The sequence below is a fragment of the Teleopsis dalmanni genome, chromosome 2 (genome assembly GCF_002237135.1).
Source record: "Teleopsis dalmanni isolate 2A chromosome 2, ASM223713v2, whole genome shotgun sequence".
In the NCBI taxonomy this organism is placed as follows: domain Eukaryota; kingdom Metazoa; phylum Arthropoda; class Insecta; order Diptera; family Diopsidae; genus Teleopsis; species Teleopsis dalmanni.
In genome coordinates this window covers 31425908-31439149 of record NC_051847.1, presented here as the reverse complement: position 1 = coordinate 31439149, position 13242 = coordinate 31425908, and the positions used below count along the sequence as shown (strand labels likewise).

At 31.9% G+C, this 13242-nt stretch overlaps 4 protein-coding genes across 4 annotated transcripts; 2 read left to right on the top strand and 2 right to left on the bottom strand.

Moving 5' to 3' along the window:
• Positions 1-615: 615 nt before the first annotated feature.
• LOC119674257 lies at positions 616-2446 on the top strand. Its single transcript, XM_038085388.1, has 2 exons — positions 616-619; positions 801-2446. Exons 1-2 carry the CDS (start codon positions 616-618, stop codon positions 2444-2446), a joined length of 1650 nt encoding a protein of 549 aa, XP_037941316.1.
• Positions 2447-4077: 1631 nt separating this feature from the next.
• LOC119674256 lies at positions 4078-5790 on the bottom strand. The gene has a single exon (XM_038085387.1). The coding sequence runs from the start codon at positions 5788-5790 to the stop codon at positions 4078-4080; it is 1713 nt and encodes a 570-aa protein (XP_037941315.1).
• A 3641-nt stretch (positions 5791-9431) lies between these two features.
• LOC119674254 lies at positions 9432-11138 on the top strand. The gene has a single exon (XM_038085386.1). The coding sequence runs from the start codon at positions 9432-9434 to the stop codon at positions 11136-11138; it is 1707 nt and encodes a 568-aa protein (XP_037941314.1).
• An 814-nt stretch (positions 11139-11952) lies between these two features.
• LOC119674253 lies at positions 11953-12900 on the bottom strand. The gene has a single exon (XM_038085385.1). It carries the CDS (start codon positions 12898-12900, stop codon positions 11953-11955), a length of 948 nt encoding a protein of 315 aa, XP_037941313.1.
• Positions 12901-13242: the final 342 nt, after the last annotated feature.

Genomic DNA, 13242 nt, shown 5'->3' with positions numbered 1-13242 from the left:
AATGTCATTGACAAAGTATTAAATTATCATTTTCCACTTTATTTAATAATATGTTTGTATAACACCAATTAGCTTGAGTAACTCATAATAGACAATATTTTCCAAAGTCCATTAATTGCAATAAGCATCACTATTCTACGCAGTAATAGATCCTTAAATTTACCATAGAAGTACGTTTTCATAAAAATTCGTACACATACAATACAAAGCTTAACCCTGTACTACTATATACTTAAAGATACTAAAAAAGAATCCATAGAAATATGATGATATGGGAAAACTGGAAAATATAGTCGAATATATTGTTCAGATCAAATTTTTACGAGAGTCAGTATAGCTCATTTGAAGTAGTCTATGACAATTTGTGATATTATAAATTGATGTTAAATTTGATGACCCGTGATGACTTCGTGAAATAAGTCACGATAATTAAGAAAAGTAAAATCATATTTGTAGTAAATATGAAAGATGTTTATTCTCTAGATAAAATCAAATTTCTTAAATCATATTTATACATAGGATTGAATAATATTTGTTTATACAATAGAACGTAATAGGGTTAAGGAAACCATAGGTAGTGATAGTATTCCGCTATTAATATCTATTACAATCGCAATGGGTTATAATGTAATTGGAAGTTGTTGTTCGTTTGTTCCACACGTAATTTAACTGATTCTGCTTTCAACATAAAAGCAGAGGTAACGACCCATAAGCGTCAGAAACAAACTCAAAGTCCACAAAGGACTTGTCGCGTTTAACTGTATTCGCAATCATTGCATGCTATGGAATACTTCATATAGATTCACTACCGGCCAGCAAATTCATTGATGTTCTAAGTGTCGCCATACATGCCGAAACGAATATTATCTACACGAACCTGGACCTTACTAATGCACAGGAGGAAATTATCGGAAACACTAGTTTACCTAAAATTATTATTACAAATGAAACTACTTTGGTATGGAGTAAAGTTCTTCACTCCAAAATACTTACGACTGTTCTTTTAGATAACAACGCACTTAGTTCCGAAATAAAATCGACACTGAAACTCACACTTAATCGTTTCTATCACACGGATTTGCTCTTCATTACAAATGCTGTCCTAGATTTCTCAGATAACCTCTGGAACGATTTATTCGTTTGGTGTTGGAAAACAGGTTTCTTCAATGTACTTTTAACTGACGTCGATAACTCTATACTTCTTAGTCTTATTCCAATTCCTGTCTTAAGTTATAAGAAATCTACATTGGAAGAATATTTGGAACAACGAAATAATTGGTTGGATTTAAAAGGATATCCCATTCAAGCAGTTGTCGGTAATCGCAATCCACGTGTTCATGTGCACATCGATAATAATGGAAAAATATCCTTAAGTGGTCTGATTGCGGATTATGTAAAATTATTTGCAAAACATCACAATGCCACACTCCAAGTGAAATACATTCTCAATTATACACTTTTTCACTGCTATAATTATTTGGATACCAGAAGAGCTGAAATTTGCATGGATATTTTTACATACACAAATAGTCAAATTATAAGTAAACCATATCATATAGAACATGGATACATAATGGTACCGTATGCGCATCCAGTCATGAAATACAAAATGTTTTTGTTACCCTTCACTTTTACCGTTTGGTTGATGCTTTTGATAAGTATTCTGTACATGACATGTATGATGTCTCTCATTTATAGAGCACAATCCAAGCAATGGAACTTCAGTAGTTTTCTGTTAATCACCATTAGCAGCTTTCTTTCTTTGAACTTCAGTCTGAAGTTGTTACGGGGAAAGTCTATTATCGTAATCTTCTTCATATTACTGATTACTGGTGGAATTATATCAATATATTATTTGGCGTACCTTTCGAGCTTATTGAATACACCTGTATTCGATCGTCAAATTGAAACAATTGATGAAATGAAGGAACGAAATTTATCCTTTTGGATTTCACCTCAAATGAGTGACATTTTCGATAAATATAATACATCTGAAACAGTGAAAGATATATTAATCTATGTGAATGCATCTGACTTGATTTCACATCGTAATCGTTTAGATCCACGGCATAATTATCTTTGCTATACTGATGGTTGTGAAATTTTACTGTATCAACAAAAATTTCTTCTACGTCCCAAAGTGAAATTACTCGATAAGCCAATTATCACGGTCTGGTCTGGCCTTCCAATTGCAAGCAATTGGCCACTGGAACATATGTTTAATATTTTCTTATTACGTATGTTTGAACTTGGATTCTATAAACATTTTCTTACGGAAACAAAGGAAACTGCTATACGTTATGGTGGATTAAAGTTCTTCGAAACCGAATACTATTCTGTGGAACCAATGGGTATTGAATATTTTCAAATGCCTGCTATTCTTCTTGTAATTGGATACGTTTTGGCTATAATAAGTTTTTTAGTAGAGAAATTTTGTCACCCTTAGTTGAATTGTTGAAAAAAAATGCATATAAATATTTTTTTTAAATTGTTATATACTTTAATGTTTTATTATAATAATTATTATGAAATATTTCGCACAAGACTTAATGTTATAAATATTTTAATAATGAAGCATATATTTTAATATATATATTTATATTATACTATGAAGGGGGATCGAGCACACACAGACACTAATCATTTTTAGAGCATCAGTATAGAAAAGTGGGAAGAAAATAATTATGGTTCAGTGAAACACTTTAAAAATTAAATAAAATTAATATCAGAAATTTGTAATATTAGTTTTTTGTGATTTAATAACAAAATCTATTAAAATAGGTTGCGAGTATATTATTATTTTGAGTGCCTAGCCAGTTTACACAAAAGTGTAGAATAATATATTAAGTTATGGAACAGACAATACTAAAACTTCGATTTCTGGAATCAAAAATTCAATATTTTCAAACATCTACCATTGTAAACAAACTGTATTCTTCCATAAATTCTTACCTCAGAAAAGAGGACTTATCGTCTCATTTGAATAAGTTTCACGAACTACATAGTTCTTATCGTACTTCACAAAAATTTAACATTTAATCGTCCTTTCGGTTACCAGAGACTTTTTAAGAAATCCTAAGAAAAATCACTGTTTCTTGTGTATTGCAAAAATTGAACTCTCACTTTATTCGAACATGAGTCAGGTGAGTACTCATGATGAATATAATCTCCAATACTTATTTACATATATTAAATTGATTATTTAAAAACGCTATATGAACGAAAAAAAAAAAACAACCACAATTTCGAAAGTCGAAATTTTTCGAATGGCTCGAAAAACAGCCATAATGCATTGTGAATAACTTCAAATGAGCACAAAGTGTTATGGATAATATCTTAAGTAACCATCATATGTAACCATAATTATTGAATCTGTTTTGGCTTAGAGAATGTCTTCAATACCATAATTTTTTAAACATTTTAAACATTTTTTGTACGTTCTTAATTTTACAAATTCTGTTCAAGATAAAGTATTTTCCAATTTTCATCACTTTATGGTTCGACAAGATTACACTCGAAACGCATTGTGGCACTTTTCAATTACCACAACGCGTTCGGTTTGTTTCTACAACTTTCATAACGTGAACTTCGTTTTGTGGTCGAATTTGTTTCTTTAATCACATATTGATTGATTGATTGATATATGATTGATACTACACATTTATTGCTAAATAATTATAATAATAATAAAAGGCTACAATAAATATTAAATATTGATTAATATTAAAAGTATCCGTGATTTTTTGTTACTAGATAGTGTTGGTACCCATTTATCTGGCAAGACTAATTCGATTATGTCAAAGAGTCATAAAAAATTGTGCAGCTTTCAGTGAGAATGTTGTCGTTGAATGCCAACCCAAAGAGTGTTTTGCTAGATTGTGTTCTTGATTAAAATTCGTTTTCATTAAAAAAAAACTTTTTTTTCAAAAATGAGCAAACTACATGTATACTTTTTATATTATAGGTAATCTCAAAATCCTTCTAACATAATAATATCTAACCAAAATAGGACATTAGATTTTGAATAACATCATATTGATTGGGATATCATTTTCTCATTTTCACTAAGCACTGAAACTAATAGAGTACATTGCATTGGTGGTAAAGAACCTCCAATATAAACGTAATTAAAGCAACTAAATATCCAATTCCCAATAAAATAGCTGGCATTTCGAAATAATCTATGCCGAGTGGTTTAACTTCATAGTATTCCGTTTTGAAAAAACTAATATTCCCATAGCGTATAGCTGTATTCTTCGCATCTCTTCTAAATCGTTCATTAAAACCCAATTCAAAAGCGCGTTGCACATATCTATTAAAAGTTTGTTCGAAAATCCAGCCGTTTATAAAACCAAATCCACCCCAAACAAACATTATCGGTTTTGGTAAAAAATTCATACGTTTTCTCAGTAAATATATTTGCTGATGTTTATGAATCTCACAGACATCCATATAACAGAAATAGGCATGCTTGATATTCATAGAATTACGATTACGTGTAAATTCGTTATAATCTACAAGTGTCAAGCGTTCTCTGAGTATAGATGACAGACCATATTTTTTAAAAGCATACAAGTCCATATCAGATGCCATAAAATCTATATTCCGCTCTTTCAGGTCAGCATATTCCTTAATATCGGGCTCATACACATTAGCATTCAAAATACTGGAAAGCAGTGCCAAATAAAATGTAGTTATAATTCCTCCACTGATCAGTAAAATAAAGAATACAAATCGTTTAACTCTTCTGGGAAATTTTTCCATAGGAATATCACGCCCTAAGAAGCTACTCACTGCGATTAACATATAACTGCCAACCTGCCAAATACCATATTGTAGCCTGTCAATGAGCGAGAACATTACAGTGATATAAAGTACACTACCAATCAACAGTAACCACACATTTCGTGAAAAGGGTGCCAAAAACAATTTAAAACGGTCCAACTCTTGTCCAGCTGGCACCATCAAATATCCCATATATAACATTAAGGAATGTGTGGTCTTCACCCGGTCATTTTGGGTTATTGCGATTGCTAAAATGTCAGTATTCTTTGTCTCTAGAGCGATGATACAATTGTTATAACTTCGTAAGGACAAAAGTAAAGTAGCATTAAAGTGTTCTATGAACAATTTTATAGAATCCACATCAGTACCGCTTAGTAGTAGTTCTCCATTTTCCTTGTAGGTAATATAGGCACGATATGGGTGATGGCTAGCACACACACGTATGCCATAACCTTTAAAATTCTGCCAATTATTGTGTTCCTTCAAATAATTAACTAGTGTGTTACTTTTCACAGACAGTGTTGGAAAAGGCTGCAGTGTTAGGAGACCAGTATGGTTAATGTGAGTTAGCAGCACATTGTAGAAACCATTACTCCAACACCATTCAAATAGTTCGTGATATTTCATTTGTCGATTTGGGCTTTCCTCCGCAGATGTAACGAACAAGATGTCAGTGTATCTCCAATGCTGTAGCGTAGATTGCAAGACTTCTCCTAATGATTCAGATAGTGAGTCGTTTTCTAAAAATACAATTGACAGCACACATGATCCAAACTTGTGGTGCCATTCGGTAGTGATGTTCTTGGTAATCAACAGTTTTGGGTACACTGTTTCTGTCAATATATCCGTGTGAATGAAATCTTCCTGATAATTGTAAAGAATGTTTGTTTGTGCCTGGATGCCAACACTTAGTTCGTTTATTAATGCACTTAAATTTTGATATCTCAATCCAACTGTAAAACAAACTACAGTAACTAAGTTTAATAGAAGCAAATTGATTTTCATGTTGACTGACCAAACTGTTGTTGAGTAATGGATTCAAATGAGCAATCGAAATCCATTGTATGATAGAAATATGATACTTATGTATCCATTATTAAGCGATAAAACTATAATCAGTGTTTAAGTGCAAAAACTATCTTTCATCTAAGATATTTTCACACGCAACCATTATAGTAGTGTTACAAAGCAAATAACTTTGGAAGACAACAATGAAATTCAACAAATATTTTAATGACATTGCATTGAAGAGCATTAGAGCATATATATAATACAATTTTTTAATTTAATATTAAACCCTGTTCGCGGGAAGCAAGTTAAGTATTATTGTGCTTCATTACAAAAAAAAGTATTACTTTTTAGTAGGTCTTGTAATATGAAAGTGTGGTTAATAAGGCACTACTATCCAAAGATCTAATGTAGTACCACCTACTAGTACGAAATAATAGTATAATAACTTATACAATTGCGTGGCTCCCAAGAATGTTGACAGGACTTAGCATTGCAAATAATTTTGGGTTTTCTTGTATACAAGTGTCTGGCGAGTGTCTAGTATGTGGTCAGTTGACTTAGAAATCTAATGTCCAGAAACTACACATTGAATTTGATATAATAGTCATGTTGTTCGGATGTCAATTGAACCAACAACGGACAGACAATACTCTAATCAATAGTTTTAATCTATTCTTTAATAAGCCAATCCAAAATTTAAAGCTTTGGCTATTATAGTTACCTTATAACAATTTGGTTTGTTTTGATCTTTAAGTCATAGAAAAAGTTTCTTCTTTTGCATTTCTGGGTAACTTAACAATTCCTGCCAAACTCCTGTGCTTTCGCCGCAATATGGTTAAGGTCCGACTATTGCTAAGAAGTTTATGACACTTTGTTCATATTCCGTGATTCCTATATAAAAATTGTTAGAGAGTGAATTTTTTGTTTCTTTCCTAACTGATTTCAATTTTTTTAGACAGAATACATAGTATATTTAACGAAATTAACCGCCGTTAAAGTTAGGAAACGCTCCGGTATAATGCGGAGCGTATAATTGAAAGTTAAAAAAATTTCATCAGTTCCAAGCTATACGTTTAGATACCATTTCCACCTTGAGAGGGAGCGAGGTTTATCTAACACCCCTGCTGTTGCTTAAATCAGAATACCCACTTGTTGCTTAAATCATAGAACTCCAATTCGAAAGAAAGTAAATGAACACAGTCATTCTATCCGGGTAAATTTGGGTTGTAACTACAATAACTACGATACTCTCATTAAGTGGCCAACCTCTAATGATAAGGTCACTTAAAACTGTGGGTTCTGATTCCCGTTGTATCAGACTTAAGCCACTGATCGAGTGCCACGAGTTCTAGCTCCTCTCCTGAATTTCTTTAGACCATTCCATAACGGCCTGCATCGTTCCGTTTTCGCTGCATAGATTAAATTGCGTACATCTTTCGGTGTGTCAGTGGTGTGTGCTTCTACGTGAAAAATACTTGGTTATTTTTTCATGGGTTTTTTATGTTTGATGCTTGACCCAAACACAACGAAGTTAATGCCACTTTCGTTCTTAGATGTATTAAAATTACATCCAATTTTATTTTCTTTAAGAGAATAATCCTCATTGATCATATAAATGTGTTCCCGTCTAACAGTCTAGCAGTCTAACAAAAAGTTATCAGACTTCTTCCCTAAGTTTAATGTTCTCCTATAAGGCAACTTCCTACTCATTACCCCGGTTATATCTAATCACGTTATTCTTTGCATTTCTGTAAAGTCTATTTATGTTTTTTGAGTACTGTTCTTCGAACTCACATAACAGAGCAATCATTTGTGATTAGTTGATTCATCTTTGTATATATTCAACAAAGACCGTGGGATTTATAGATCTACATTTTGCCCGCTTTAATCATGGTTATAGTCTGGTGAAACAAAAAGTTCTAACAGGGTACACTATATTGCATGTAGATGATATATTCCCAAAAATAACAGTCAGTAGTTTCAAACCAAAAATATTATGTATTAACTAAAAATATAACTATTTTGCAGTCCATACACATTACAGAACCTCTTCACAATATACAGTTGTCATAATTTGTATGAAAACTTGAATGCCTTCATAATATATAAAATTAAACAAATTAAAATAATGAGAGGTAACTCTCCACATTTACTTAATTAAAAGTAATTAACATAATTATTTTAAAAACACCGGAGAATTATTTTTAAATAATATATTATAAATACGTTTTCGAAGGAAAATGTTATTAAACGTACGACAAAGTATTAAATTATCATTTCCCATCTTAATTAATATTATACTTCTCCCATATTATTATTCTCCAATATTATACTATTCCACCTTAATTAATATTATAATTACATACCCATAATTGGCCTAACCAACTCAGTGTACAGAATATTTTGCAATGTCCTCATATAATCAATTAAATCTAATAAGCGCCGTTCTGCACAGTAATAGATTCTCAAATTTAGAATTGCGTTTTTAAAGAAACTCACGCACAAACATTTAAATGCTTAACCCTAGCACAACTCAACCTTCTTGTCCAAAATAGTTGGAGAATGGTTAATATATAACTTATTAACTATTACAGCCATTATAATTCACACGATACTAATAATAATCTACTGAAATGTAATAATTTGGGGAAATTATATCTTATAGAAAATTATATCTCATTTGAAGTAGTCTGGCCAATAAGTAAAATTGATGATAAAGATGACCTTCCAATAATAACAATTGAATGAATAAATGAAATAAAGAGAGTCTCGCTACTCTTTTTAATAATTTTACAGAAATCCTGGTACTTGCAGTCTCAAAAATAATTATTTACGAATAATTAAATATAAGAATTATTTCCAAGACCACTGATGAAGGGTATTTGGCAATACTCGAAACAGCTGTATGGTCAGCCAAAGTTCAATTAATTAAAATAATTTAAAAAATTAATTTTTGTTGTTGTTTCACTTCTGTTCGAAAACCTCTTTATAGAAATCATATATACAATTTTATATGGAGTTCATGGAAGTAAATTATTTTTATAATTAATTTCAATTTGGGAAAGCCTATTTGATTAACAAAAAATATTACCATAAATGCACATATGCTCAATATATATGGATCTATTATCATCACAGAAACTAAGAAAAATACTAGCAGCGATTCAAAAATCAGTCTGAAAGATCAACATTGAGGTAAGAAAGATAATTTCATTCGGTTAAAATACGTTTACACTATCGTAATTAACGTAACCAAACTTAAACTAAAGGTTTAATTTAACATACAAAATCCTTAAAAAAAATTTGAAACCGTACTGAGAATTTAAAGACTAAAATCGTTCTTGTAGTAAATATGAAAGGTGATTGGTTTGTACATAGAAACAAATTCTTACATTATATTTATATATAAAATTGAATAATATTTGTTTATACAATAGAACGTAATAGGGTTAAGGAAACCATAGGTAGTGATAGTGTTCCGCTATTAATATCTATTACAATCTCAATGGGTTATAATGTAATTGAAAGCTGTTGTTAAATTGTTCCACACGTAACTAAACTGTTTCTGCTTTTAACATAAAAGCAGAGCTAACGACCCATAAGCGGCAGAAATAAACTCAAAGTCCACGAAGGACATGCCGCGTTTAACTGTATTCGCATTCATTGCATACTATGGGATACTTAACATTAATCCACAGCCGACCAGCAAATTTATTGATGTTCTAAGTGTCGCCATTCATGCCGAAACGAATATTATCTACACGAACCTGGACCTTACCAATGCGCAGGAGGAAATTATCGGAAACACAAGTTCACCTAAAATTATTATTACAAATGAAACTACTTTGGTATGGAGTAAAGTTCTTCACTCCAAAATACTTACGATTGTTCTTTTAGACAATAACGCACTTAGTTCCGAAGTAAAATCTACACTGAAACTCACACTTAATCGTTTCTATCACACGGATTTGCTCTTCATTACAACTGCTGTTCTAGATTTCTCAGATAACCTATGGAACGATTTATTCGTTTGGTGTTGGAAAACAGGTTTCTTCAATGTACTTTTAACTGACGTCGACAACTCCATACTTCTAAGGCTAATTCCAATTCCTATGTTCAGATATAAAAAATCTACATTGGAAGAATATTTGGAACAACGAAATAATTGGTTAGATTTGCAAAAATATCCTATTCAAGCAGTTGTCGGTAATCGCAGTCCACGTGTTCATGTGCATATCGATAATAATGGAAAAATATCCTTAAGTGGTCTGATTGCGGATTATGTGAAATTATTTGCAAAGCATTACAATGCCACACTCCAAGTGAAATACAATCTCAATTATACACTTTTTCAATGCTTTAATTATCTGAATACTGGAAAAGCTGAAATTTGTATCGATATTTTTACACAAATAAATAATCAAATCATAAGTAAGCCATATCACACAGAACATGGACACATAATGGTACCGTATGCGCGTCCAGTTATGAAATACAAAATGTTTCTGTTACCCTTCACTTTCACCGTTTGGTTGATGCTTTTGATAAGTATTCTGTACATGACATGTATGATGTCTCTTATTTATAGAGCGCAATCCAAGCAATGGAACTTCAGTAGTTTTCTGTTAATCACCATTAGCAGCTTTCTTTCTTTGGACTTTAGTCTGAAGTTGTTACACGGAAAGTCTATTATCGTAATCTTCTTCATATTACTGATTACTGGTGGAATTATGTCAATTTATTATTTGGCGTACCTCTTCAGCTTATTGAATACACCTGTCTTCGATCGTCAAATTGAAACAATTGAAGATATGAAGGCAATAAATCTATCGATTTGGAATGATGATCAAAGCTGCGTCATTTTCGATCAATTCAATACATCTGATACAGTGAAAGAAATATTAATCTATGTGAATGGATCTGAGTTTCTTTCACATCGTAATCGTTTAGATCCACGGCATAGTTATATTTGCTTCACTGATACTTGTGAGATTTTACTGTATCAACAAAAATTTCTTTTACGTCCCAAAGTGAAGTTACTCGATAAACCTATTGTCACGATATGGACCGGTCTTCCAATTGCAAATAATTGGCCACTGGAACATATGTTTAATATTTTCTTATTACGTATGTTTGAACTTGGATTCTATAAACATTTTCTTACGGAAACAAAGGAAACTGCTATACGTTATGGTGGATTAAAGTTCTTCGAAACCGAATACTATTCTGTGGAACCAATGGGTATTGAATATTTTCAAATGCCTGCTATTCTTCTTGTAATTGGATACGTTTCAGCTATAATAAGTTTCTTACTAGAGAAATTTTGTTACTTTTTCAATTGAAATTATTTCATAAAATTTGGTGTTACACATTATTTTTCTCATTTTTTTTCACAATCGAATTTAAATCAATCATAAGCCTAATTCGTCTTTCTGCAAAATTATTTACCACGTGAGGTCTGGAACACCTGCTGTATACAAGTGACATGCCAACTTCGGAAAACATTTTAACTGCAACATTTGCTGACGATACAGTAATACTAAGTGCTCACAAAAACCCTAATAGCACAACGCATGCTTCAAAATCATGTTCACTAACTCGAGTTATGGTTATCAGGATGGCGTATCAAAGTCAATGAACAAAAATGTACCCACGTAACGTTTGACTTGACCATGAGAAAATAAATTGTGTTGCATCATGTCAATGATAGACAATATACATTTTGATAGGTCGGAACAATTTGACGAAACTTAATTGGAAAGTTTTGATGCAGCCATCTTATAACCCGAACCTTCCACAATCCGACAATCAATTTTTTTGGTATCAGCACGACCCTGTTAATGGTAAAAAATTGATCGACCACAGTGCCACTGAAAATCAATTTAGTCAAGTTTTACGCCGATAAATTACAGAACTTCTACACTAACAGAATTATTAAAATTTATTTACAATAAAGTATATGATTGTTTAAATATGTACAAAAAATTCGAGGTTAATTTTTATATATCCTACGTACGTACAAAATTAAAATACAATTGAAAAATTGTCCTAACACGATATTATTTAAATAAGATGAATACATTTGTTCTTTTGAAACACAAATTTTTCATCCGTAAACTAGACAATATCATTTCCTCAATTTCACTAATCCGCTAATTAACGTCGTTCACTGAAGTTGTGGTAAAGAAACTCCAATATAAACGTAATTAAAGCAACTAAATATCCAATTCCCAATAAAATAGCTGGCATTTCGAAATAATCTATGCCGAGTGGTTTAACTTCATAGTATTCCGTTTTGAAGAAACTAATAATCCCATAACGTATAGCTGTATTCTTCGCATCTCTTCTAAATCGTTCATTAAAACCCAATTCAAAAGCGCGTTGCACATATCTATTAAAAGTTTGTTCGAAAATCCAGCCGTTCATGATACCAAATCCACCCCAAACAGACACTATGGGTTTTGGTAGAAAATTCATACGTTTTCTCAGTAAGAATATTTGCTGATGCTTAAGAATTTCACAGACATCCATATAACAGAAGTAGGCATGCTTGATATTCATAGAGTTACGATTACGAGTAAATTCATTATGATCTACAAGTGTCAAGCGTTCTCTGAGTGTGGATGACAGACCATATATTTTAAATGCCCAGAAGTCCACATCAGTTATCATAAAATCTATATTCCGTTCTTTCAGGTCTGTATATTCCTTAATATCGCGCTCATACACATTAGCATTCAAAATACTGGAAAGCAGTGCCAAATAAAATGTAGTTATAATTCCTCCACTGATCAGTAAAATAAAGAATACAAATCGTTTAACTCTTCTGGGAAATTTTTCCATAGGAATATCACGTGCTAAGAAGCTACTCACTGCGATTAACATATAACTGCCAACCTGCCAAATACCATATTGTAGCCTGTCAATGAGCGAGAACATTACAGTGATATAAAGTACACTACTAATTAAAAGTAACCACACATTTCGTGAAAAGGGTGCCAAAAACAATTTAAAACGGTCCAATTCTTGTCCAGCTGGCACCATCAAATATCCCATATATAACATTAAGGAATGTGTGGTTTTCACTCGTTCATTTTGGGTCATTAAGGTTGCCGAAATGTCAGCATTCTTTGTCTCTAGAGCGATTATACAATTGTTATAACTTCGTAAGGACAAAAGTAATGTAGCATTAAAGTGTTCTATGAACAATTTTATTGAATCGACATCAATACCGCTTAGTACTAGTTCTCCGTTTTCCTTGTAGGCAATATAGGCACGAGCTGGATGATGGCTAGCACACACACGTATGCCATAACCTTTAAAATTCTGCCAATTATTGTGTTCCTTCAAATAATTAACTAGTGTGTTACTTTTCACAGACAGTGTTGGAAAAGGCTGCAGTGTCAAGAGACCAGTGTGGTTAATGTGAGTTAGCAGCACATTGTA

What these genes read in the sequence shown, in the direction of transcription:
- LOC119674256 (XM_038085387.1), bottom strand. Translation starts at nt 5,790, where the DNA reads ATGAAAATCAATTTGCTTCTATTAAACTTAGTTACTGTAGTTTGTTTT.
- LOC119674254 (XM_038085386.1), top strand. Translation starts at nt 9,432, where the DNA reads ATGCCGCGTTTAACTGTATTCGCATTCATTGCATACTATGGGATACTT.
- LOC119674253 (XM_038085385.1), bottom strand. Translation starts at nt 12,900, where the DNA reads ATGACCCAAAATGAACGAGTGAAAACCACACATTCCTTAATGTTATAT.